At 38.5% G+C, this 27039-nt stretch overlaps 1 protein-coding gene across 2 annotated transcripts; it reads right to left on the bottom strand.

The window, feature by feature from the left end:
* Positions 1–1311: 1311 nt before the first annotated feature.
* pax1a (paired box 1a) lies at positions 1312–5325 on the bottom strand. Of its 2 annotated transcripts, XM_056477024.1 has the most exons (5): positions 5100–5325; positions 4125–4754; positions 3128–3255; positions 2613–2823; positions 1312–1852 (listed from the first exon to the last, which is right to left on the bottom strand). In XM_056477024.1, the coding sequence occupies exons 1-5, from the start codon at positions 5101–5103 to the stop codon at positions 1761–1763; spliced, it is 1065 nt and encodes a 354-aa protein (XP_056332999.1). In that variant the 5' UTR covers positions 5104–5325; the 3' UTR covers positions 1312–1760. The 2 variants fall into 2 exon arrangements, with proteins under 2 accessions (XP_056332999.1, XP_056332998.1); XM_056477023.1 differs by lacking the exon at positions 5100–5325 and having other exon boundaries at positions 4125–4773.
* Positions 5326–27039: the final 21714 nt, after the last annotated feature.

Genomic DNA, 27039 nt, shown 5'->3' on the forward strand with positions numbered 1-27039 from the left:
ATTATTATTATTATTAATATTTGCATTTGTATAACTTTTAAGCACTCGATGGATGATCGTGATCAAAAATTCGATCCGATCACTGTAATCAATATTTGGACATTTGTTGTTAAATATTACATTGAATTTAATTTAATTTAATTGACTTAAATTGAATTAAAGGCTTTATTTTCATTGTACACAAAATACAACGAAATTGCAGAGCTTCTGTTTGAAGATGCTTAACTAAAAAAAACACTTATAAACATATATAAGGCAAAAAATGTGCAATTAATAAGCGTATTCATGCAAATATCAGATTGTGTTCATTTATTTGTTGGATAACAAGACGGCTATCAAATTAATCAAATCTGAAGTTATGTTACAGCTAACACGTGCAAAATAAAGCTTTTTTACATTAGACTTTGATTATACCGTTAGTGTATTTATCAAAAATATACTTTATCGAAGTATAATATATACTAGCCTATATCGAAAATGTTACTTTATTGTAACATATCTATTAAAACAACAGGGCATACTTTCCCAGTAACGCTAAGGTTGTTGGCTTAAAAATTTGGTTCTCAATATTGAATTTCTAATCTATTAAATTCATTTTTTGACACTAAATAAATTTTTCATACATTGCACAGAAAAGCACTCTATTGTCACAGACGGAGGGAGGGTTGAAAGGTTGCATTATGGACCTATACAAACACTCCATTTCTGGGGGTAATAAGGGAAATAGACCTGTCAATTAAATGTAAGGTAAATATCGTTTCTGGTTAGGCTTATTATGTCTATCCATTTTATTATTGTTTATTGTTATTCATTATTATTATCAAAAGCGACCCATAAACAACCTATAGGCTATGTCATTAACAGCGTTTTAAACAAAATAGACAGTTTTTTTTTTGTTTGATTGTTTGTTTGTTTGTTTTTTGTATATAACCTTGTTTTTCTTATTCGATGCTTTTTATTTATTAATTGGTTGATTTTATTTCCACAAGTGGCACGGATCCAGCATCAACACAGATAGCATCTCTGGAGGCGCCAAATGCGGACAAGCACCATTACGCCCAGTAGCGCACATGGGGAAAAAAAACAAAATAGCCTTATCACACAGCGCACCCCATGAAACATGCTCTTGTTCAGAAACATAAATGTCAAAGCCCTTTTTCTGATAGTTTTAAAAAGTAGCATATGTACTAAAAATGAAGGGGGAAATTAGCATGAAGATAAAAATAGTTTTTAGAGAAAGTTTAATACATCATGGCGAAAATTTTAATCATGTTCTCATGAAAGACAAAGATAGTGAATTCAGCTCTTTTTTTACAATACCTTTATTTAGCATATTTACACATGGATTTATAAAAATATATAACTAAAGCTTTCTCCGTATTTACATTAACAATTTATTACTTTGTTCACATAAGGTTTGTTTAATGTACAAGTCCATGTAATGCATTTTCATTTTTTAAATGTGTAATTTAGCTTTAAAGTGACGAATCTCACTTTGCATGCAGTCACTGTCGTAAATAACTTAAGACAAAACCAGCATGACACAATGATTAAACAGCCAACCACCAAACAACGAAACCTGGAGACAGTTATAGTTACAGTAAAGAACAATTCGTATACATTCATTCAATTTAACGTAGATCTTATTCCCAGAGAGCGTTGAACACGGGCTCGAACACAGTCCAATGATGTGAATTGCTTTAACTTACGGTTTGCTTTGTTGAAATGCGATAATTTCTATGACGGACGTTTCGGTGCTGTTAAGAGGATGAGGTAGAAAGGCTGAGTCCGTGTATACCCGACAAGGTTTCGTGCTGCTGCTTGCTAAGGGGACTCGGTGGTTTTCTGTCTCCTGTGGAGGACAAGCAGAAGAGCATATTTAGAGAAAAAACACGTCGTAACTCTCCTTATGCTCATTAACGCACTGTCCTTTCTTTTAAAAAGTTCCATGTAATGTAATCCTATAAAATCTGGGTATACTCTAAATAGTACTTTAATCAAATTTCATATTATATAAAATGTATTTCCTAAAAATGAACAAAAAAAATCTGAAACGGACTTTCTAAACGTATTTAGGATAGTCTTTTTTATATCTCCCAAAAATGATCTTTATTCAATAATATATATAATTTATATTTTAATTTAGTAAATATAAGGTTCTGTTAAGCTAATGTGCAATGTTTAAAATGTGCAAACGGCATTGGTCATTATTAGGTCTAGTAATGCATTCATGTAGAATTATTAAAATGCTGATGCAGATAAGCATATAGGTACCAGCTTAGATAAGGCTTTACTTTAATTTTAATTTATTAATTTTGGGAGATAAACTCTTCTGCTAAGCTAATGTGCAATATTTAAAATGTGCAAACGGCATTAGTCATTTTTAGTAATGCATTCATGTAGAATTATTAAAATGTTGATGCAGGTAGCATAGGCCCCAGCTGAGATCATACTTTACCCTGCATGACCTCATTCTCATACCAAATTTTATGAGCATTCCTAGTGATTTGTAGAAGAACACTAGTGTTGTTCTATTTGAGAGCAATCCCTAATTTCATCCATATTGTCCGACAGTTAATGTCTGACTGATATCAAAGTATAACTGTGCATACCATCTCGTACTGCATGTTTGAACGCCATAGAAGAATGGATGTCACTCGGGTGCATCGCTACGCCACCGCCAGGGTGGGTGAGACTAGTGCCCTGGGCCTGCCAATGGTGGCCTGGACTCACATAACCGCCTGCTGGACCACTGTACACGCCGTATTGGTTGGAGGGAGAGTACGCGCACGCCGGGACATAGCTAGACAGGGTCGACGAAGGCTAAAGGAAAATCAGAAAAAAGCCCATCAATACCAAAGAGCAGACAAAGAGATGAGAAGCAGGAAAACACAATATGCAAATTATACATAACAAGATAACACATTATCCGTGCCAGGCTATATTTTAAATACACATTCAACAGAACTATTATTAATAAATAAACTCTAGACTATAAAACGATTATATTTTTGTAACGGTATTAATTTACATCGTGCTTACGTGTGTTATTACACAGAGACATAAAAGACTGTGATATACAAGATATCTGAAAGAATAAAATACAAGTTTATAATTGATACAGTACCTGAGGGTATTTTATGTCTGCATCAATCGATGATTTGTCTATTCCATTGACTCCATGACTTTGAAATGTCGCTCTATTGACACCCCAATCCTCCATTTTTGGTGCGTATCCTTCAGCGCTAGCAATAGCTAGAAAAATAATAATTGAGATAAACATAATTGTTTTTTTTTTTTTTTTTTTTTTTTTTTTTTTTGCTTTGGTCACCTACCAAATGAGAATTGCATCAAGCTGAATGAGGAATATTTTTGGAAATAACTAATGCCCAATTTAATATTCTTCCATTTAATGTAATTATGTAAACTTTATCTTTGTCTTCAAAACACAAATCTAAAGCACTTTTTAAACACCGTATATATTATTAAACGAAATAGGTATTGATACGTGTAAACCGAAAATTCTGCATACATGTTTTCCTTAAGTCGATTTAAAATAAACATATCAGCTACTCAATGACAAAGTAAAAGAAAATTTAACGTATTCGAATATAGCATTTTGACAATATGTTTATTCCAACATGATCGCAAAAAGTAAAAATTAGATGAAGGGCTTAATGTGTGATAAACATTTATTTATTAATTCCGACAAAGTTAAATATAGGATGCACATTAAATATATATTTTGCATGTGTATTCATATAAACAGTGGTTGGTTACAGAAATCCAAAACAATATAATCTGGTTAATCTATTTAAAACAGCGATTCAGTCCACTAAAATACCTACATTTTGCTAAACTATTTAATTGATAATACATTTTATATTTTATTGATAAAATGCGTTTAATGTTAAAGTCGCAGAATTTTTTTACTGCAAGCTATACCGTAGAGCTGCAGGCCTATTTAGTATATTGGGCAAGAATTACTGTCTGTGTTTTCTTAAATTGAGATGTTAGTACAATTAGTTTTTTTTACTAAAGATATTTAAAACAGCCTATTGTACAAACTGTTTAGGCAAATCACTCTGTAGTTACTTTGTTGTCTAAAACCCTTTGCGTCTCACCTGTAGGATCCATGAAAGCCCGAATGCCCAATATGTTGCTGACCGTATGGGCTGAAGGCCAACCACGGGAAATGCTTACATGCCCACCCGTTACAGGGACACCGGGAGAACTGCTCATTTTTGTCCCGGAAGGAGACATTGCATTGGTGTATGAATACGGGTATATGTGGTTATAGGAAAGGCTGGACTGCGGAGGTGCTTGCTTGCCATTTTCATATGGGTTAGGCTGGGAGAGGTTTCCAATCTTGTTCCTTAATATCCGGCTGATAGAGCTGACCGAAGGCACGTTGTACTTATCACATACTCCGTCCGCGAGGAGACGGTCCCGGATCTCCCATGCAAAAATTCCTGGGTCACTCTGTTTGTACTCCCGTATGTTTTTTACTACATTCGGCGTCGTAACTCGTGGTTTGCTGCCACCGATGGCACCGGGCAAAATGGACCCTGTTTCGTTGTATCTCGCAAGGATTTTACTCACACAACCATGAGAGACCCGAAGCTGTCTGCTTATGTCACAGGGTCGGATGCCAAGCTGGGCTAACTCCACTATTCGTAATCTTATTGCGTTGGGCAAAGGGCGTCCATTGACAAAAACTCCCCCCAGCTGGTTTACCTCCCCGTATGTTTGCTCTGTAAGACACAAAAGCATTCATCTTAGGCTATGGAAAATAAATGTCGTAAAACAGCATGGCACATATTACGCACATGAAATCAAAGATGTTCACACAAACATTGCGAGCTTCTTTCTCATTGCCTATTCTTTTGAAGTGTTTTTAACACTCGAATCTGTGTTCATTATGTTCCTGGATTAATAAAGCGGATGCTATTCAATGGAAACTTTATTTTAATCATTTGCATGCTTATAACTAAAGCAAACATTTAACAGTTAAATCTGAGGTTCTAGTTTATGTTAATTTTGGCATCAATAACGCATATTTCTGCAAAGGAAGCATGCAGATGTGATCGAGATCTTACCCATTTGCTCTTGCGATGCGTCTATGTTGAAGTGTCCCTTCAATGGCTGAACAATGCAGTTCGCAGTGGCTGTGTGAAAATGTTCCGAAGACTTCGGCAATTTTTTTGTCTGCCCCGGTAGCAAAACTTCTACATGCCAAAGTTCTCTATGGTAGAATGGGACAAGAGTGATCCTCTCCCGTTAAAGAGGGATTTGTCTGATCCCGCAGGGTGAAGTTTGCTGGAGTTAATTTGACGCGTCCTCCACGTCAATCTAACTGGTTACGCGGAGAGCGATGGGTTGATCTCATTGGTCTAGGAGTCTTCGGATATAGGTTGCGTGTGTGCGCGTATGAACCATCCAGTACGCGCAAAACAACTTTTAATATTCCAATTCAGATGAGATTGAAAGAACAAATCTTGGTTTAAAACTTGCCAAAAAAAACTAGAACAGATGAGCAATATACGCAATTTAAAAAATGCTAAGTAGTGGTCTAAGAATAAAGAAACGTGTTTAGGTTTAAGCCACTGCTTTGGGGAGTAGCCTACGTAGGCCTATATTTTTGCAATAAACATTAAATATTTATTTTGTCATGCACATATACCCTGACTGCCTATATAATTTTCTGACAAAAAACATGTTGAGCAAACGTGCAATGAAGCCTAATAAGCTTATAGCCTATAAGGGAAAACTTGATTTAACTATGGGTCAAAAACACCGAGAATACCAAATGAAAGAAAAATACTATATTCAACTATAGTAGGCTAATTACTATAAGGTTTTTAACCATACTATTGTAAAGTTTAACATATTTTATAAATTGTAATGTTTACAACTTAACGAATGCTACAGCATGCTGTAGAATTAACTATAGTGAAATATTTTAATAAATTCTATAGTGTACTTTTTTTTTTACTATATTACGTTTTAAAAACTGAAGTGTATTGTAGCATAATATGATAGAAGAAAACTTAGTTCACTAGATATTGTAGTTATTTAGTTGCCATTATCACAACATATTCAAGTACTTTAATAACTGGCTTCAAAAACACTATTGGTTTTACTATAATTACTATATTTTCATGAGAACACCTGAAATAGCCTATCAAGCCCTTTATTTATTTATTTATTTATTTATTTATTTCATACTTAAATGTCCATAATTAACTATTAAATATACGGTTTTGATTAACACGAGTTTTATGGATTCATACTTACATATTTTGAGTTTAATTAATAGTCTAATTTGGTGGGCTAACATTGCTTTGTTGGCGGTTCATTCTGCTCTGCCGAAAAAGAGATTAAAGAGAAGGAAATTGTTGATTGAATTAACAATAGGTTGTTCTATTAATATAAAGAAGATTTGATGTACTGTGAAATATGATTTTTTTAATGCATTAAGCTACGTGGAAACTTGGTTAAACCTAAATAATTTAGCAGAGCACGTGCTTCAAATAAGACCCGGTATATTGCACGTTAATGGTTTATCGGTATTGACTGGACTACAAAGGCCAACACCATCACAGCATGCACACAAAGTTTCCTGTTGAAGTAAAGAAGGTATAGTTTATTAGCTCACATAACGTCACTTGTAAAAGTTTACAGACGACCCAATAGAACAAGAAGCGGTGTCACTATCCGTACATGTGTGTAGCTCAAAAGTTTCTAACGTCAGCACACGGAGAATATCCTTCAAGATCACTAAACATGTGGTCGAACTGCTGGCTTTAAACGAATAAGCTAAAGTGTCCAGTCTGGTGCGTAGCGTGAGAAGAGGCAACTAATAGTTTGTGAGGAGCATGGAGTGCCACAAATTAGCGCCATTGAAAATAGACATGGACATCACGTAAGCATTTCACGGTGTGTAAAAGAGCTGTTGTCGTGTAACCTCAAGGTGAGTGTTGTGCATCAGAATTAAACCTTTCAAAAATGTCAGACAGTTTAAAGTCGTGGTCAAAACCTATTAAAAGGAACATTTTTCAACATAGAGCCAAAAGGCTCCCTCCTCTGGATAAACAAGGAAATTACACTTTGTAGTCATGTTTTGTGGATACACAATGAGGTAAGCCGAGGCAAACGGCTGTCGAAAATTGCTTCACAAGCACATTTGTGAAACAGCCTACAGACGACGGACTCACTTCAATAGAGTCTTGCACGGGATATTCAGGTATGCAGGTGCATCTCACGAGCCTTCACCGACTTAAATTTCAACAAAAAATGTCGCGTAAAAATCAACGTATAAGGAGCGTAACTCCTGCAGTTAGGCAGGTCCGTATAACTGCACTTTTTAGTAATAAATGTTACTATACGCAAAAATTCTTGAATAGTTTAAGGATTTGCAAAGAAAATAATTTACAAACTGTGTTTATTACAGAGATATTTTGAATGGTTCAGTTTAAAATTCGAGAAAGAGAGAGAGAGATAGAGTGAGAGATCATCAAATGTCTAAATATTTTTTTCAGTTTGCAGTTCTTTCTTTCTATTTCTGTGACTTGTAATGTGTTTAGGGGCAGATAAACAGTTGACATGCTCTATTCTTAGGTTTAAAATACATCTTGCGCACAGCAATAGAAGCAAAAACGACAATGGCATGACATGTTGTATGGTTATGACACTTATTTCGATTTTTAACAATCTTTTGAAACAAAATACCACAGTACTACTGTGAAGAATTAATAGATGAGTACTGTTTTTCAGTGCATTATATTTCTTCATATAAGTGAAGAAATATAATTGTATTTTTTTAATGGAAAGAAAGTCTAGGAAATATGCTGCATCAATGTTTATTTATTTATTTATTTATTTATTTTTTGAGTATATTTTTGATTATCAAGGTGATATAATTTATTTCCAAGAGGCGAGTGTGGCGTTCATTTTCAATTTAGGAGTTCATATAAATAAAGGACAGCCAACATAGGCTATGGTGAGGGATATGATTTACTGGTTGTGTGTACATTTAAAATAAAGCGTTTAATAATTAACTCGGATTTTAATTCCTTGTTATAATTAATCAAGACGTATTTAGCAAATGCACAAGCGTCTGCATATCTTATTTATTTACTTGCTTACTTCCGTATTTGTTTAATATTATTGTATATTTTTTTTTACAGAACACCATGTTGTGTTCATATTTGTATTGTTGATAATGAAAGTGTACTTCTCTTAAATAATCCTAATAATTTTCTGCTGTCATTCAGACCCGGTCATTCACACAATGATATAAACCGATGCTCAATAATGCATTTTTAAGATAGGAGCACTGGACAATAGGAGAAGGATACCTATTGGATGTATAATAATAGTAAATATATAAATTGGTACACTGCACTAAGCGTAAATCTGTATTGTTGTCTTGTTATTAAACACAAGTTTTGATAACATCGAATATATGTAAATGGATTAGCTTACAGTACCTGCAACTTTTTTTATCGGGTATGCGGCTGTTACAAATTATAGTAAATTGCACATATATAAAACATTTATGAATACATATCTGCAGATCAATGTGAGTATATTTAACACACCTGAAAGTATTTAATTTCCAGTTATTATCAACAATGCAATAACAACATGCAGCTGCAAACTAAATATGACTGTCGTGTTAAATCGTTTCACGAATCACGAATGTGATATTATGTGATTTTTACTTGCTATCCGTTTTCTTATGGACGGACTGCGTATTTTTAGCAGACGAGAGTGAACATGGGGTGAAAAATACAAAGCCTAAGTGTTCGATATCCAGTCTGATTCATGTCGTAAAATAGGTCTCATGGTCGCTCTGAAAGCTTTTAAAATAACATATAATAACAGCCCTTCATCTCAATCGGTGCCTTTCACTTAAATTGTATAAATTTGTTAAGTTGCTTTTATACAAGTCGAATATATCGTTCTTGTCCTCCCCGATAGAAGACAAAAGGTTTCCAATAAAAAAAGATCTGAGCTGAGAGACAGAAAACTGAGCAACTGTGGAGAGCAACCGGTTGTATGGTTTGAAGGCTCCACCTCACGTTCTGCAAAGCGAACGTCAGTGTAAAGGCTGGTTAATTGCTCATGACTTTTGCAAAATGTTTTCTATTTGGCGGAAAAGGATCTTATTGTTTTAGTAGAGGAAATGTCGAACACATGCTGAACATATAGCTACTGTATTGCAAAGGTCTATTGCAATTGTCAAATTATTGTCCTTGAGAAACGTTAATGATTTAATGAGTATGCTTGCATCGTTTTTTTTATTGTAAATAGTATCTGATCATAACGAAATATTGTTTATAAAAAGTTAACATGTTATCATGCTGTTTGTATTTGGGATTGATGTAAACCAGTTTGATGTGTGAGTGTCCATGAAAGTTTGGGCAAACGAAATGGAAAAATAGACCAAACATGTGTTTGTGTGTGTCTGTCTGTCTTTTAAATATCATAATGTCAACAACATTTGTGAAAACGAACAGCCAAATTTCTGAGATTGCTACTGTATGTAGCCACTTGAGGCCCCAATGGAGGTTCAAATAGCTATGAACTATTTATTCAAAGGCAGCATAAAACCGAAGTCAAGATTGTGAAACGGTCCTAAAATGAAAAGAAAATGTGTGTGGGGAGGCGCATAATTTCGTCTTTTGCCAACTGATTGGATTGTTGGAAGATGAGTAAAAATGAGACATACCCTGATAGCTCCTCCCGAAAGACATCCCATGTGACCAGAAATGAAAAAAGTCCAGTTTCAAGACGGGAGAGAAGGTTATGATATTTGCTTAAAGATTCTAAGGCCAAATACAATTTTTACAAAATAATGAAGTTCACAGATACATCATTTATAGATTTATTTGTAGATTACACGTAAAAAAAACTGATTTCATTTGAACTTTAAATAGGGTGAAAATAGATAGTTGAAGAGTTCAAAAATAAAATGTAATACAGAGGGTGTTGTAGTTGGCAAAGTACTTTTGCTGAATTCAATGTTTTTTCCATTGTAGTTAACACACTACAATACAGCAAAGGGAAAATGGTGGCAAATTTTATATTTCTAAGTCTAGATTGTAAAAGCTTTCAAGCAATCACAGCTGTGCATTTTCAGAAAAACACTGTTTTCAGTGCACTGGTGAATATTGCCATTCTGTCAGCATTTATTTTTGTAAGTTTATTCACTTAAAAAACATACAGTAAGGGATTAAATTTAGGCTACTTAAAACAATAGAATAATAAATGACACTTTTATAGTGAGACATGCAGATTCCAAATTTGCCTACTTGACCTATGTCCTTAAGGTTGACCAGGCTGTTTATGTGTTTAGCACAAGAGTAGGCAAACTTTGGGATGTACTGTTACAACCTCTAGGGGTTAGCCATAACAGAAAGAGAACTCAAGTCTTGACACCAGAGACATGCCAAACAAACAATTTCTCAAACTTCAGGGCCAGAAAAGGTAAAAACAATAAACAAAACCAGCTTTATTTAAAAACTTACCTCAATATCTTTCCTAAATCATAAACAAAGTAAATATATAGAAATAAACTGGCATCAAACCAAAACATATGTCCCTTCAATTTGGAAAGTGCATTTACAATATTATTATGTAAGTTACTTACAGTGACCCTTGCCAAACACAACAGATCAGAAAACTTTAAAGTATTCTTCATTCTTAGTTCATGTTAGTAAATAAAGTAAATGATATGATCTAATGAAACATTACTGTAAAGTGTGACCACAATTTTGTATCTATTAGTGTGATCTGTTAGACACATATTAAAGAGATAAAAACAATGGCTGTCGTGTTGCCATGTATAATGTACCACAAGGGTGCCGAATCCTGTTCCTGGAGATCTACCTTCCAGCAGAGTTCAGCTGCAACCTTGATCAAACAACTATCGTTATTACCAAGTGCTCTTTCACATCCTAAATAGTTGGCTTAGTTGTGTTTGATCAAAGTTGGAGCTAAACTCTACAAGAAGGTAGATCTCCAGGAACTGGATTAGGTACTCCTGATATACTAGCTTGATATTAACTGACCCACACACCCTCCTCCCTAAATCCAACCAATAGTGTATTCAAAACCAAATTAAAAGAGAAAAGCCATCGTAGCTACATGCTTCTGCCTTGATATCACACTGCTCTTTGTTTTGAGTTTTGTTTTACATGGTTTCTGGGACCATTTGGACACCACTCAGCTCCTCCTATCAAGTCTTGCACCGAGTGAGCTACCGAGCAAACCAGTCTGAGTATCTACTGTCTGCATTCTTCTAATTGCATTGCATGGTTTGAGTGATTAAGTGCAACCAAAGTTCTTAATATAATAATACTCACTATATATTCTGTTTACAGATCTGTGCAAAAGTCTTAGGCCCCCAGTTACATTTGTTAGTTAGGGTAGATTTACATTATATACTTCTCATTCTCCTTATTAAAATACAACCAGAAAATACAGGTTCTAGTTGGACTATTTGATTTTAATTGTTTAAGACATATGAAAGAATGAGTCAGAGTAAGATGGAAAAATGAATGAAAAATGCTGGAGTTTTTTTCTCTTGGTTTGATCTGCATTTCTGCCAGAGCTGTTGTCAATATTGCCTGAATAGATGAGATTGTGAATGCTGAAATGTACAGACAGGTTTTAATTCTATTATGTAATTCTATTACTGGAAAGCACCTAATTGGTAATAGTTTTATTTTTCACAGTCTATGCTCAATACTTTGTTGATGTACCTTCGGCAGCAATTACAGCCTCAAGTCTTTTTGAATATGATGCCACAAGCTTGGCGATTTTTGCCCATTCCTCTTTGCAGTACCTCTCAAGCTTTATCAGGTTGGATTGGAAGCGACGGTATACAGCCATTTCAGATCTCTTCAAAGATGTTCAATAGCATTTAGATCAGGGCTCTGGCTGGACATTTACTGAGTTGTTGTGAAGCCACTTTGATACATTGATATTTTGGCAATGTGCTTTGGATCAGTGTCCTGCTGGAAGATAAACCGTCACCCCAGTCTGAGGTCAAGAGCACTCTGAAGCAGGTTTTCATTCAGGACGTCTCTGTACGTTGCTGCATTCATCTTTCCCTCTATCCTGACTAGTCTTCCAGTTCCTACTGCTGAAAAAAACCTCCCCATAGCAGGATGCTGTTACCACCATGCTTTACTGTAGGGATGGTATTAGCTTAGTGATGAGCGGTGCCTGGTTTTCTCCAAACATAGCGTCTGGCATTCACTCCAAAGAGTTCAATTTTAAAATTCAGAGAATTTTGTTTCCTATGGTCTAAAAGTCCAGATGCCTTTTGGCATTTCCACGTGGGGAGTGGCTTCCATCTGGCCACTCTACCATACAGGCCTCATTTTGTGGATTGCTGCACAGATGATTGTTCTTCTGTAAGGCTCTCCTCTCTCCACAGAAGAATGCTGGAGCTCAGACAGAGTGACCATTGGGTTATTGATCACCTCTGTGACTAAGGCCCTTCTCTCCCAATCACTCAGCTTAGATGGCAACCAGCTATAGTAAGAGTCATGGTGGTTCCAAACATCTTCCACTTATGGATGATGGAGAATACTGTGCTCATTGGAACTTTCAGAGCAGCAGATTTTTTTTCTGTATCCTTCCCCAGCCTTGTGCCTCGAGACAATCCTGTCTCGGAGGTCTACAGACAATTCATTTGTCTTCATGCTTGGTATGTGCTTTGACATGTTTCAACCCAGGGACCTTATATCGACAGGTGTATGACTTTTCAAATCATGTCCAATCAACTGAATTTACCACAGGTGAACTCCAATTAAGCTGCTAAACATCTCAAGAATGATCAGTGCAAACCGATTGTACCTGAGCTCAAGTTAGAGCTTCACAGCAAAGGCTGTGAATACTTATGTACATGTGATTTTTCAGGTTTTTTATTTTTAATAAATTTGCAACAATTTCAAAACATTATTTTTCACGTTGTCATTATGGGGTATTGCGTGTAGAATAATGAGGAAATACATGAATTTAATAAATTTTGAAAGAAAGCTGTAGCAAAAACATTGTGCAAAAAGTGAAGCGCTATGAATACTTTCCAGATGCATTGTAGTTCACCCAAAAGTAATGACCCTGCACTTGCTCCATACCTTTTAGATAGATATATTTGTGCAAAAGTCTTAGTCTCCCAAAGCTGGTGGTGACCTAAGACTTTTGCACAGTACTGTATATAAATTAATAAATATATCTATGATGTCCCGATCAGATTTTTTATACCCTGAGTGCGAGTCATTTGATTTTGAGTATACCAATTCCAAAACCCGATCCAATACTTCTATAATACATAAAAATACAAAAAAAAGAATAAAGAAGAGCGAAGAAACAGATCCAGGATGTTCTTTATTTTTTATTTAATTCACCTTATTTTAACATTCAACAACTCTGTTAACAAACAGAGCACTTCTGTGAGGTAGCTTAAACAATCAAGTAATAAATAACATAAATTCTTCAATTCTGGACTTTAGAGGAACAGTAAATATATATATAAAAAAATCTAAAATAAAAACAAATAGCTCCTCAACTTAAATTGCCTGGCAGGCAATATCAAGTTTACATACTGTATCTCACAGTTTGCTATGGCAATGTTGTTGTCATAAACTTTATAATACCTCCAGACTGCAGACATACTTGCGCTTTTCACTTCAAGCTGCTTCCATGTTCAACTTTGCCAGCATTTAACCAATAGCGTGTCTGCAACAAAGTGATGTCATGCCGCACACATTGCTGTTTCTGTGTGTCAAGAAAGAGGTCTAACTCTGTGCCACCACATAACTATAGATTTTTTTTTATTTATTATTATGATTGTTCTGTAAAACTCCCTGTGGAAGGTCATGTTATCAATTTATCAGTTTCAGCTTGACTTGTGGGTTGCTTTACAAAAGAGTACAAAAAATCCCTCCAACAGTGTTAAAATCTGAAGACCTTCTGTAGTGAGAGGCTGTGTGATATATTTTTCCGCTAAACCAAAATCAAGGCCACAAATATGCCTTTTTTATGTCAAGCATAGGGGCAGTGTATGGTTTTGACAGTTTTTCCTTTCAAGATTAATGAGCTCATGAGAGCCTTGTGTCTGTGTCTGAAGGCCACATTGGATATCTGCCCTTGTGACCAGTATAATAGCATAGTTGTGACATAGTTGTAAGTGAGTTAAATAAGCTCAGATTCCCCTATTTTGTGTTAGAGAGAAAGAAAGAATTGGTAGCTTTCAGTTGTGAAACTTTCTAATCTACCCATCAGATGTCATCCAGTTCCTCTTCAAGGCAGACTACTGTATAAGCAAACCCTTATACAACTATGTGTACTTCTTTACACTAACCATGACTTGTCTTGTCACAGTATTTATATGTCATTGTTATTTGTTAGATTGCTTCTGTTGTTCTCATTTGTTGCTTTGGATAAACATTAAAGTGTTGAGTTCACATGTAGACTCTTTTTAAATGGCTGTGGTTTGGAACAGATGGAACCAAAGTGTTCTAAGTACAGCATTATCTGAAATCACTTTCCCATAATCTCTCAGTGCCTCAAGACACTTAAAGGGCACCTATGATGAAAATCATCTATTGTAAGCTGTTTGGACAGAACTGTGTGTAGGTATAGTGTGTCCACAGTCATACTGGAGTGATATACAGATGGATGTACAATAAGACAATAAGTCTCTGTTTTAAAAATTGTCTGATGTTAGAAATTTGATCCAAACCCCTTCCATTTTGAGGCCCACTGCAACGTAATGTAGGAGTGCGGTTTCTCCATCCACCGAATTGATTGACAGCCGCATGTCTATATTAATTTGTCTCTGTAGTAACACAAATAATCATATCCACAAGACAGGACATGCGCAAAGCAACCTTGATTAAACAGTCTCTTCTGCTCTCTGTAATCAGCAGCACCTCAATAATTAGATTTACAAGTTTAAAACATTTCTAAAACAGAGCATGCTTGATGTTACGGAAGCAGACGGACAAACAAGGGGAGTTAGTATAAATGATGTTTATTCCAACAGATGAGCAAGAGTGGATAAGAATAATTGAGAGTTGAAAGGAGTTCGGAGAAACTGATGATCCTCTGTGGCAGGTGGGATGACAGACACTGAAGGATGACCGAATGCACACACCAGAGGACTGCGGGGAAGACTGACTGACGAGACACACAACGCTGACAGGACACCGGGAACACTGGACAGACTGGAAGGAAACAGAGTAAAGGTAAGTATAATTTCTGAGATCGCAGGGGAGTGAAACCTAGGAAGTGGTTCACTCAGTGTCCGCTTCGTAAGAACGAGACCGGACAATGAGTGAAGTGAGGTGTGTGCTTATATAGTGAATGGGAGTGATTGGGTGCAGCTGTGCGTGGTTAATACTCAGGTGAGGGTGTTCGATGTGTGATGTTGGTGGAAGAGCCTGGCCAATCCGTGACATTACCCCCCTCCCCAGGGCCCGCTCCTGAGGGCCTGAACCTCCGACGTCGTGGTGGTCTACCTCGTCCTCGAGGTGCTGGAAATTCTGGGTGATTGGAGTGGAACTCTTCCATAAGTGCGGGATCTAATATATCGGATCTGGGGACCCATGACCTTTCTTCTGGACCGTATCCTTCCCAGTCGACGGAGGTATTCAAGCTGACCACCACGACGCCGGGACCGTAGGATGTCCTTGACTTGGTATATGGCCCCTTCTTCTAACATCAGTGGGGGAGGAGGTTCCTCTTCATGGCCAGGCTCTGTGGAGGGAATCAGAGGATCGTGAAAGGGTTTTAGAAGGGACACGTGGAATGTGGGGTGGATTCTGTACTGTGGTGGTAACTGTAACTTGTATGTGACGGGGTTGACCTGTTCCAGGATGGTGAAGGGACCAACAAATCTGGGACTTAATTTTCGGGAGGGCAGTCGCAAACGGATATCTCTGGTGGAGAGCCAGACCTTCTGTCCTGGAGTATAGATGGGGCCTGGAATCCTTCTCTTATCAGATACCTCCTTTGTTCTGCGTACTGCCCTCTGGAGATGGTGATGAGCATCGTCCCAGACTCTCTCGCTCTCCCGGAACCAGTAATCCACTGCGGGGACATCAGATGGTGCGCCATCCCAGGGGAAGAGTGGAGGTTGGAACCCTAGGATGCACTGGAATGGCGTGAGTCCGGTGGTAGGTTGCCGCAGGGAATTCTGGGCGTATTCCGCCCAGCCCAGAAACTGGCTCCAGGAGTTTTGGTGACCGTGACAGAAGGTCCTGAGGAACCGCCCCACTTCCTGAATTTTCCTCTCTGTCTGGCCGTTGGTTTGGGGGTGATAGCCAGACGAGAAGCTTACGGTCACACCTAGGAGTCTGAAGAATGCTCTCCATAGTCTGGAGATAAATTGGGGTCCTCGATCCGAGACTATCTTCTGGTAACCCAAAATTTCGAAAGACGTGGTTGAACAGGTTTTCGGCGGTCTCTAGGGCTGTGGGTAGACCTTTCAAAGGAATCAAACGACAGAATTTAGAGAATCGATCTATGATGACTAGAATGCAGGTGTTACCTTCAGACAATGGGAGGTCTGTCATGAAGTCAACTCCTAGGTGTGACCAGGGGCGGTTTGGGATGGGCAAGGGATGGAGTTTACCAGCAGGTAGATGGCGAGGACTCTTCGACATAGCGCATTCTCTGCAGCCTTGGACGTATCTTCTCACATCCCTCGCCATGTTCGGCCACCAAAAGCGTTGGGATAGCAGCGAGAGGGTGTTGTTGGCCCCAGGATGTCCTGTGCCCAGAGATGTATGGCTGGAATGAATGAGATCTACCCGTTGGTTTTCAGGGATGAAGCGTCGATTGGGGGGACAGCCCGGCGGAGTTCTGGATTCTGGAGTGGCGATTACTGTAGGAGCGGACCATTGGATGGGACAGATAGTGATCTGATCGGGAAGGATCTTGGCCGGTGTCTCAATCATTTCATGCTGGTCGTGAATTCTGGAAAGTGCGTCTGCTCGGATATTCTTTGAACCTGGTCGATATGAGATAGAGAACTGAAATCTGGAGAAGAACAATGACCAACGGGCCTGACGAGGACAGAGTCTTTTAGCATCTTTTAGGTATTGGAGATTTTTATGATCTGTGATCACCTGGAACGAATGTTTGGCCCCCTCCAACCAGTGTCGCCACTCCTCCAGGGCGAGCTTGATGGCCAAAAGTTCTCGATTTCCGATGTCATAGTTCCTTTCCGCCGGGCTGAGCTTCCGGGAGAAATAGGCACATGGATGGAGTAATGAAGGAGTACCGTGGTACTGGGACAGGATGGCTCCCACTCCGGTGGTCGATGCATCCACTTCGACCACAAACGGCAAGTCAGGATCAGGATGAGTCAGCAGTGGGGCTTGAGTGAAGGATTCTTTTAGGTTTTGGAAGGCTGCGGCGGCTTCGGGAGGCCAGGGTAGTGCTTTGGGTTTATTTTTCAACAGGTTGGTGAGCGGAGCGGTGATGAGACTGTAATTCCGGATGAAACGTCGGTAGAAATTAGCAAATCCTAGGAAACGTTGGAGTTCCTTTATGGTTTTTGGTTCGGGCCAGGAGATGACGGAAGTGACCTTCCCCTCGTCCATACGAACCCCTCTTTGATCGATGATGTACCCCAAGAACTGAACAGATGGTGAATGGAGGGAGCATTTTTCAGCCTTGAGGTACAGGCGGTGTTTCCTGAGGGTTTTCAGGACCTCCGCAACGTGGTGGCGATGTTCGGCCTCACTCCGGGAGTAAATCAGGATATCATCTATGTATACAATGACGAAGAGATGGAGGAACTCCCGGAGGACTTCGTGGATGAAGTTTTGGAATACGGAGGGGGCGTTAACCAGACCATAGGGCATGACCAGGTACTCGTAGTGCCCAGTAGGGGTCACAAACCCAGTCTTCCACTCGTCCCCCTCACGTATTCTCACCAGGTTATAGGCGCTGCGGAGGTCCAACTTGGTGAAAATTTTGGCGGATCTGAGTTGTTCCAGGGCCGCAGGGACGAGAGGAAGGGGATACCGGAACTTGACTGTACCTTGATTTAGGGTTCTGTAATCGATACATGGCCGCAGCCCTCCATCCTTCTTAGCCACGAAGAAGAAACTTGAGGCAGCAGGTGACGTGGATGGACGGATTTACCCCTGACTCAGAGCCTCATGGATGTACTCCTCCATTGCCTTGGTCTCCGGAAGGGACAACGGGTAGATCCTACCTCTGGGCATAGGAGCATCTGGAAGCAGGTCTATGGCGCAGTCCCATGGCCGATGTGGAGGTAGCTGGGAAGCTCTCTTGGGGCAAAATACATCCTCGTATGAGGAGTAGATCTTCGGGATCTGAATGGATATTTTCTCGACTGGACTTTCGACAGACGTGACGTAGACGGTAAGGGGTCTTTGAATTTGTAAGGGTAGATCGGGAAAACAGCTGGATCTGCATTCTTCTCCCCATCTCTTAATTTCTCCTGTGCCCCAAGAGAGGATGGGATCGTGCTTCACCAGCCACGGGCGCCCTAAGATGATATCCATCGATGCACCCTCCAGAACCAGAAATTGAATCTCCTCTTTGTGGAGCAGTCCTACTTGGAGATTGACGGGTTCACATTTTCGATGGATACGTGCCTGAGAATGGATATCGTTGGTTATGGGTTGAATCTGGTAGACGTGCGTCGAGGCTTCGGTGTTAAGCTGGAGTCGGCAACAGAGGGCGTGCGAGATGAAATTTCCTGCTGACCCGGAGTCGATGAGGGCTGTGACTGAAACTGAGACAGAAGGGGTAGTTAACTGGACATTAGTGGTGAGAGGATGCATCTTTTCAATGGGAGAACTGAACAAACTCACCACAGAGCGTGCTGGACGAATGGGACAGTCCAGCCTGACATGTCCTTTGGCACCACAGTACATGCACAGACCCCGGGTCAGCCTCCTCTGTCGCTCGGTGATCGTGAGTCTACCAGATTCTATGATCATGGGTTCTGGTTCTGGAGGGACGGCTGGCTCTGGCGAACGGAGGAGTGCTTGGGATACTGGTGGAGGATCATGCTGGTAGATCCTCAGACGATCGGAACAGCGCAGAGAGTGTTGGATGAACTTCTCCAATCCCATCGTGTCGTCGAGGGCGGCCAGCTGTAACCGGAGGCTGGGCTCTAGTCCGAACCGGTAGGTTGTGAGGAGAGATCGCTCATTCCACCCACTAGCAGCAGCCAGAGTTCGGAACCTGAGAGCATAATCCTGAGTGGACATGGCTCCCTGTTTGAGATGGTATAACTGTTCTCCAGCTGCTACTTCAGCATCCGCGCGACCAAAAACCTCCTTGAAATACTGGGTGAATGACTGAATGGAATTTGTTACCGGCCCAGACTGTTGCCAGATGGTTTCAGCCCACCGAAGAGCCGACCCAGAGAGAAGGGAGATGATGAAAGCGATTTTGGAACGATCTGTAGGGTATAACTCGGGTTGCATAGTGAATACCAGAGAACATTGTAGGAGAAATCCATTGCACTCCTCCGCCCCGCCAGAGTAGGGCGCTGGTCGAGCCATGGGACTGGATGAGTGGGTGGACGGTGAAGAAGTGCTCGGTGCTGGTGGTGCTTCGGGAAGTGGAGCAGATGGTAGTAGCACTCTCTTCAATGAATCCACCAACTCCTGAAGGGGATCGTGAGTGCTCATGCTGTTGGTAGTTGTAGGTCCGGTCTTCTGTTACGGAAGCAGACGGACAAACAAGGGGAGTTAGTATAAATGATGTTTATTCCAACAGATGAGCAAGAGTGGATAAGAATAATTGAGAGTTGAAAGGAGTTCGGAGAAACTGATGATCCTCTGTGGCAGGTGGGATGACAGACACTGAAGGATGACCGAATGCACACACCAGAGGACTGCGGGGAAGACTGACTGACGAGACACACAACGCTGACAGGACACCGGGAACACTGGACAGACTGGAAGGAAACAGAGTAAAGGTAAGTATAATTTCTGAGATCGCAGGGGAGTGAAACCTAGGAAGTGGTTCACTCAGTGTCCGCTTCGTAAGAACGAGACCGGACAATGAGTGAAGTGAGGTGTGTGCTTATATAGTGAATGGGAGTGATTGGGTGCAGCTGTGCGTGGTTAATACTCAGGTGAGGGTGTTCGATGTGTGATGTTGGTGGAAGAGCCTGGCCAATCCGTGACACTTGAAATAAAGAAAATAAAATCGCTATGTAATTCAACACCACCGCCTCATGTCAGTACAATTATAAAAGATGACGCTTTAGTCCCGGTTCATTGACTTAAATCAGCTTTATTTTGTACATGAACATAACGGATGTCCATACAGCAGTGCTTATTAATGTGTATCCTGTCAAATTTGTCGTGCAAAAGCAGTGCATAGCTAAACGCACATGTTTGTTTGTGTGTGAGTTGTGCACACTTGGAAACTTTATAACAACATTGTGTGTGCCTCATTGTTGTAGAAAGGCTTGAATTAACTCCACAACAAATACATCAAATAACCATTGGTTTTTACTGTAGTAAGGGAGAACTGTGTCTGTCACTGTGCTGATTATGCATGAGATGCAGCAGGAGAAGCTACACCCATCATAGCAATAGTGAGCGATCTCTTTGGCTCTGACAGGCATGTGGGAACGGTTTGTGGGGAGAATCAGCTCATTTCCAGTAAAGGCACAGGCATCAAAAACAGCAACAGAGTCGAAACAGCTCAAATTTCCAGTATACACAAAGGTATAATAAATAATCTGATGGGTAATTTGACCAGAAATTTACAGACACATTCTGCAGACACAAAAGACATATTACAGTTTATTACAGTATGTTGATTTATTCTCCATAGCAGGAGCGGATCTAGAAAATTATTTATAAGATGTTATGTAAATTATGGGAGGTGAGGTGGCAATCATGAATCAAGCCTCTTTGCACGGCTTTGTGTATACTGCTTCAACAAATTTTAGGTTTAGTTGAGACTAGTTTGCAATTACTCCTAGAAACACTAAGAACATTTTATGTAATTTTATGCCTAATCAGTATAAATTTTTGTATTTTTACAATCCTAAAACAACATTCTTTGTAAAGTATGACAGTAATTCAGTACATTGATTTGTTGATGTGATGATCCTCAACCTAATTTCACCAACTGTTTCTAAAATAAAATTATTTCAGTTCGAGAAGTGCATAAGTTTGTTTGCATGGCCATTTCCAGGATTTAGTAAAATCATGAGTTTTTTTATTTAGTTATGATATAATAATGGCTACAAATAATATGTATAGTTTTGTTTCATTCAGCATACCTTATTATTTCAGCATAATACTTTTCATTATGATTTGATATGTGAAGGATGAATGACTGATTGCGTTCATCTTATGGAATATATGCAATAAATAATCTTCTCACTGCAATAAGCTTCTTTATTGATGTTGGTACAGTTTTGCCAAATGTTACAACGTAAGATAAACGTAAACTATTCCCTGAAAAATGTACCAAATAAATTCAAATATTGTATTTTACAAATAGGATATAGAAATCGCTAATCCTAAACTTCATCTTCATATATCATTAAGGTGCAAATTACCAAATTACTTAACATACGCTGTCAGTATTAGTATTAAAAAATCTTACTATTCAATGCTTATTAATAATGACTATATCAGGCAACATTGAGGTGTGGTGGCTGTGGCTGCCTGATTCACTGTTCAAAGCAGTTCACAGGAGTCATTTGTTCAGACTACACTTTAATAGTCAAGTTTTATTTTTATTAACTACAGTTATATGCATGTTCTTATAATGACATACTGTTAATTGGTCATGGAAACTTCAAAATTTATAATAACACTGGGTTAAGTGGAGGGGTGGCAATGTTTTTTCTCAAGGTGGCAATTGACACCCGGTAAATCTGCCCCTGCTCCATTGCCATAAACAATTATACAACACAGGCTCATTGGAAATACATGCCTCCATTTTGAAATGTGCAAAAACATTTAAACATGTTTCACTGCAATTAGATAAAATTAATGCAATGGGGCAGTATGGACCTCGCCAACTTTGGTTCCTTTTCACTCTAATGATATATTATTGACAAATAAAATATTACTTTTCTTCAGCACTTTGTACAACACCAAATGAATAACACATAATAAGCAGGCAGTAGGTAGTGCTGTCGCCTCACAGCAAGAAGGTTGCTGGTTCGAGCCTTGGCTGGGTCAGTTGACGTTTCTGTGTTGAGTTTGCATGTTCTTCCTGCTTTCGCGTAGGTTTCCTCCGGGTGCTACGGTTTACCCCACAGTCCAAGGACATGCGGTACAGGTGAATTGGGTAGGCTAAATTGTCCGTAGTGTATGTGTGTGTGTGGATGTTTCCCAGAGATGGGTCGGGGCTGGAAGGGCATCCGCTGCGTAAAAACTTGCTGGATAGTTGGTGGTTCATTCCGCTGTGGCGACCCCGCATTAATAAAGGGACTAAGCGGAAAAGAAAATGAATGAATGAACTTAATGATATTTGATTTGTTAATTAATATTTTTTCCTTACCCTATCTATGTATCTCCACATGGACAACTTTTTTTGGTCAGTTTGCTCGGTAGCTCACTTTGTATGGTGTTTGCACTTGTGATGCAGAGCACTTTGATTAAAGTCTAGCAAAACACTGTTACATTAAAGCAATGTGTGTTTTTTCTGTGCATTTTTCTCCTATAGTTGCTTTGAAAACACTATCGATTGTGCTTAGGGAAAGGGATTAGGTCAGTGGTTCACTCATTGATCTGTATGACAAGCCTTGTCTTCACATGGTTGTGCATTTTAAACATACCACAAGCCCAAGTGATGCATTTTATATTTGCAAAACTGTAGACAATGCCCTTTAGCTTATTTGTCCTCTGAAAAACTACAAAAAGATTTACCAGGGCCAATGTTTTGTACATTTCGCAAATATGTTGACAGGCAGATTCCAAATATTTTCTGTATACAGTTGAAGTCAGGATTATTAGCCCCCCTTAATTATTAGCCCCTCTATTTATTTTTCCCTAATTTCTGTTTAACAGAGAGAAGATTTTTTTTCAACACATTTCTAATCATAATAGTTTTAATAACTCATCTCTAATAACTGATTTATTTTATCTTTGCCATGATGAAAGTAAAAAATATTTTACTAATTATTTTTCAAGACACTTCTATACAGCTTAAAGTGACATTTAAAGACTTAACTGGGTTAATTAGTTTAACTAGGCAGGTTAGGGTAATTAGGCAAGTTATTATATAATGATTGTTTGTTCTGTAGACTATCGAAAAACAATATAGCTTAAAGGGGCTAATATTTATGTCGTTAAAAATGGTGTTTAAAAAATTAAAAACTGCTTTTATTATAGCCGAAATAAAACAAATAAGACTTTCTGCTGAAGAAAAAAACATTATCAGACATACCGTGAAAATTTCCTTGCTCTGTTAAACATCATTTGGGATTCAAAAAAAGAAAAAAAAAATCAAAAGGGGGCTAATAATTCTGACTTCAACTGTATGGTGGTAAAAAATGGGCCTGATTTGAACACACAGAAACACAGAAATCATCTTCTTAGGCTTCTCTTAAGCTTCTGCCAGGCACACATAAAAATCATCTCTTATTTCTGCCCTTGTGTGTGTGCCAGTTGTTCCAAGCCATGGGTTTGTTTTGGGTGTCCAACATGGGCCTTGAATCCACGTCTCACATAAAAGGGCTACTGACTTCCTGAAATACCCACAAACCTGTACTGCTAGTCGTCTGTCATTTGGACAATTTGTTGAAAGCTGCATATGTTAAGCCCCATGTTCCCATAATGGCAGCTTGTTTTTGCAGTCACACATGGATTCATCAGACTTTACTCATGTGGAGCAAAATGCTGAATAAATGTAATATCAGTTTTTGGAAAAAAATTATATACCCAGTTTGCCAATAAAAATATACTTTTGTGCAGCTTGTGTTTGAAAGCAAACATGCAGTTAGGCTCAGAATTTTTTAATATAAATAATTTTTGAATGAAAGTGGTAACTGCCTCAGTACATGAATGTAGACAGTTTTCTGGTGTGTACAGCATTTATTATGTTAAAATTATACACGCTTATCTCTGCGTTAACAGTTTTTTTTATCATCTCATCCTATATATATATATATTATATATATATTATTTATTTTAGTGACAACCTTAACTAACGATCTCCTTTTGTTACGCTCTTTTATGCTTTGTCAGGTGAAACAACAGCTGGCATGAGGAGATACACAATGCTCCACGTATGGTAAAACCTCCTGCTTTTCAACGTGTTGACTTTCATATTTAACTGGAAATTCCTAATTCAGAGGTCTTGTTGAGCAAATAAATGATACAAATTTATCTACACAAGGGGAATTCCACCATTTGCAAGGCAGATGACACAAAGCTATTTATCAAAAGGCTAAATAGGGGAAAACTCTCCACTGGAGAACATGCTTCTTTTGAGTGAAGACAGAAGGAGACAGAAGCCAGCCTGGACTTGTTCATTTGAAACTGATCTTTTGGTACAGTAGCCCCTCTCATAGCTGCAACGAATTGTACATTTACACTGTAGAATAAACTTTTAAACTATTTATCAGTTGCTAGTAGTTTTCACAAATGATTACAAAGAATCTGCAAGTAAGAATTAAATGTGAAAATATACAGCTAGAGATTTTTGTGTCTGACATGAAAATTGTGCTAGTGATAACAAATAAATGTAACACAAGCATAACAATTTTTGTTATTAGAAATAAAATGTCTCTTACCAAAGTATTAACTTTCCAGAGCTGTTATACTGTGCTTATTCATGTTTATTTCGATCATTTCTAACACTTTTACAATTTAGATTGTTTCAAAGCGGCTTAACATAGAAGTTCTAGAAAATTGAAATTGTTTCTGTCCAGTTTTCAGAGTTGAATTTCAGTTTAGTTCATTTCAGTGTGGTTTAATTTTCACTGCTGAAAATCCAAACACTGAAAAGCAAACCTACTGATGCGCAGCCAGTAGCGACTTATATAGTGCGCTATTCCATAGCATGATTCTAGAACTGCAGGTGCATTTTATGTCTACAAGCTAAACCTTCTAATATTTTAATATTTTTCAACAGTTTTGACAAATAACACAAAGGTAACACTTTATTTTGATGGTCCACTTAATATCTGTTGATACTTCTCCTTCAGACGATGCAGTGGTGCAGTAGGTAGTGCTGTCACTTCACAGCAAGAAGGTCGCTGGTTCAAGCCTCGGCTGGGTCAGTTGGCGTTTCTGTTTGGAATTTGTTCTCCCTGCGTTCGCGTGGGTTTCCTCCGAGTGCTCTGGTTTCCCCCACAGTTGAAAGACATAAGGTACAGGTGAACTGGGAAGGCTAAATTGTCCGTAGTGTGTAAGGATGTTTCCCAGAGATGGATTGTGGCTGGAAGGCCATCCGGTGCGTAAAACATGTGCTGGATAGTGATGGGAAGTTCAGATCATTTTACTGACTCGGATCTTTGAGTCTCGTTCATCGAGTTGAACAAATCTTTTTTCGAGTCATTTCATTCATTTGCTTCAATTTGCCAAAATTTTATTAAAATGTTATGAATTGCTTCCAAACACATCTACAACGAGACCAAAAGGTTGATCACATGACAAATAAGTCATAAATAGAATACTATAAGAAGGAGAAAATAATAATTCAATGTTTACCTGCTCTTTTGTCGATGAAGGTATTTTTGTCTCTTTGCTCAGCTCACCTCTTCATGTCTTCAAATGTCAGTGGTTCGTTCACGTTACACTGACAGTCACATATAATCTTAACCAATGTACACAGTCTGAGCCGATAGGAGCCATGATGATTAGTTCACCTTTCGAGTCTACTGGTTCTTGAGTCGTTCGTTCATCACGTGATAGAATGACTCAAACCCGAGGACTCAAGAGATAAATGGATCAATTATCTTTCCGGCTCTAAATACATATGATTGGCCTGTCATGAACGAATGACTCAAACCTGATAGAGGACTCGAGAGATGAACGGATCAATTCTCTTTCCGGCTCAAAACGCAAATGATTGGCCCGTGAGAAATGAATGACTCAAACCCGATAGAAGACTCGAGAGGTGAACGGATCAATCCTCTTTCCGGCTCAAATGATTGGCTTCTGCCTTTCCGCGATGAACAACTCAAAAGACTTTAAATGAACAATACCACCTGCACAAAAATGCACAGTCTGCACACGCGCGGATGAACGAATCACTCCCTGAGAGGACTCGTAGTTATCGAGTCATATTTACGATTTATTCAAAATGAACAAATTGTTCAAGAATGAACTATCACTAGTGCTGGATAAGTTGGCGGTCCATTCCGCTGTAGCGACCCCGGATTAATAAAGGGACTAAGCCGAAAAGAAAATTAATGAATGAATGACTTCTCCTTCAACAGATAAGAAACTTTGCAAGTACATGTCAACTTACACTAACCCTAAACCTAACAGACAACTTATAATCTAATGAGAATTAGTTGGCATGTACAGTAGATGCAATGTAACTTAAATTCAACAAACCCACCATCAAAATAGTGTGACCAACACAAATTAGATCATGTTACAGTATCTATAAAAATATTGTATGTATGTGTATTTGAGACATTTTGTCTTGAAATATTAACTTTTTTTGTTCTCTTTTATTTTTTGTGTTTACTCTGCTTAAATAAAAATTTACATGACATGATATGTCTATTATTATATTATTTATTGTTTGTTGTGTCAGTTATAAAACAACATGTATGTCTGTCCCTATATGTTCTAATCAACTTGGATACAGTGGTTATTTAAAAAAAGCATAACAACCACCGATCTATAATAGAGAAATATATAGATCAGTGATAACAACTTGTGAAGCACTGATAGAAAAAGCATGTGACTTGCTCCAAGTGATGTCACTTTCTCTAATGGAATTTCTGGAAGGCATTAAAGTATGTCATTATTCATCTTTCATAAATTTGTACAAAATGTTAAGGATACATCAACAGTGGTTTAATTATATAAG

This window comes from Danio aesculapii, chromosome 17, assembly GCF_903798145.1.
Source record: "Danio aesculapii chromosome 17, fDanAes4.1, whole genome shotgun sequence".
Taxonomy (NCBI): domain Eukaryota; kingdom Metazoa; phylum Chordata; class Actinopteri; order Cypriniformes; family Danionidae; genus Danio; species Danio aesculapii.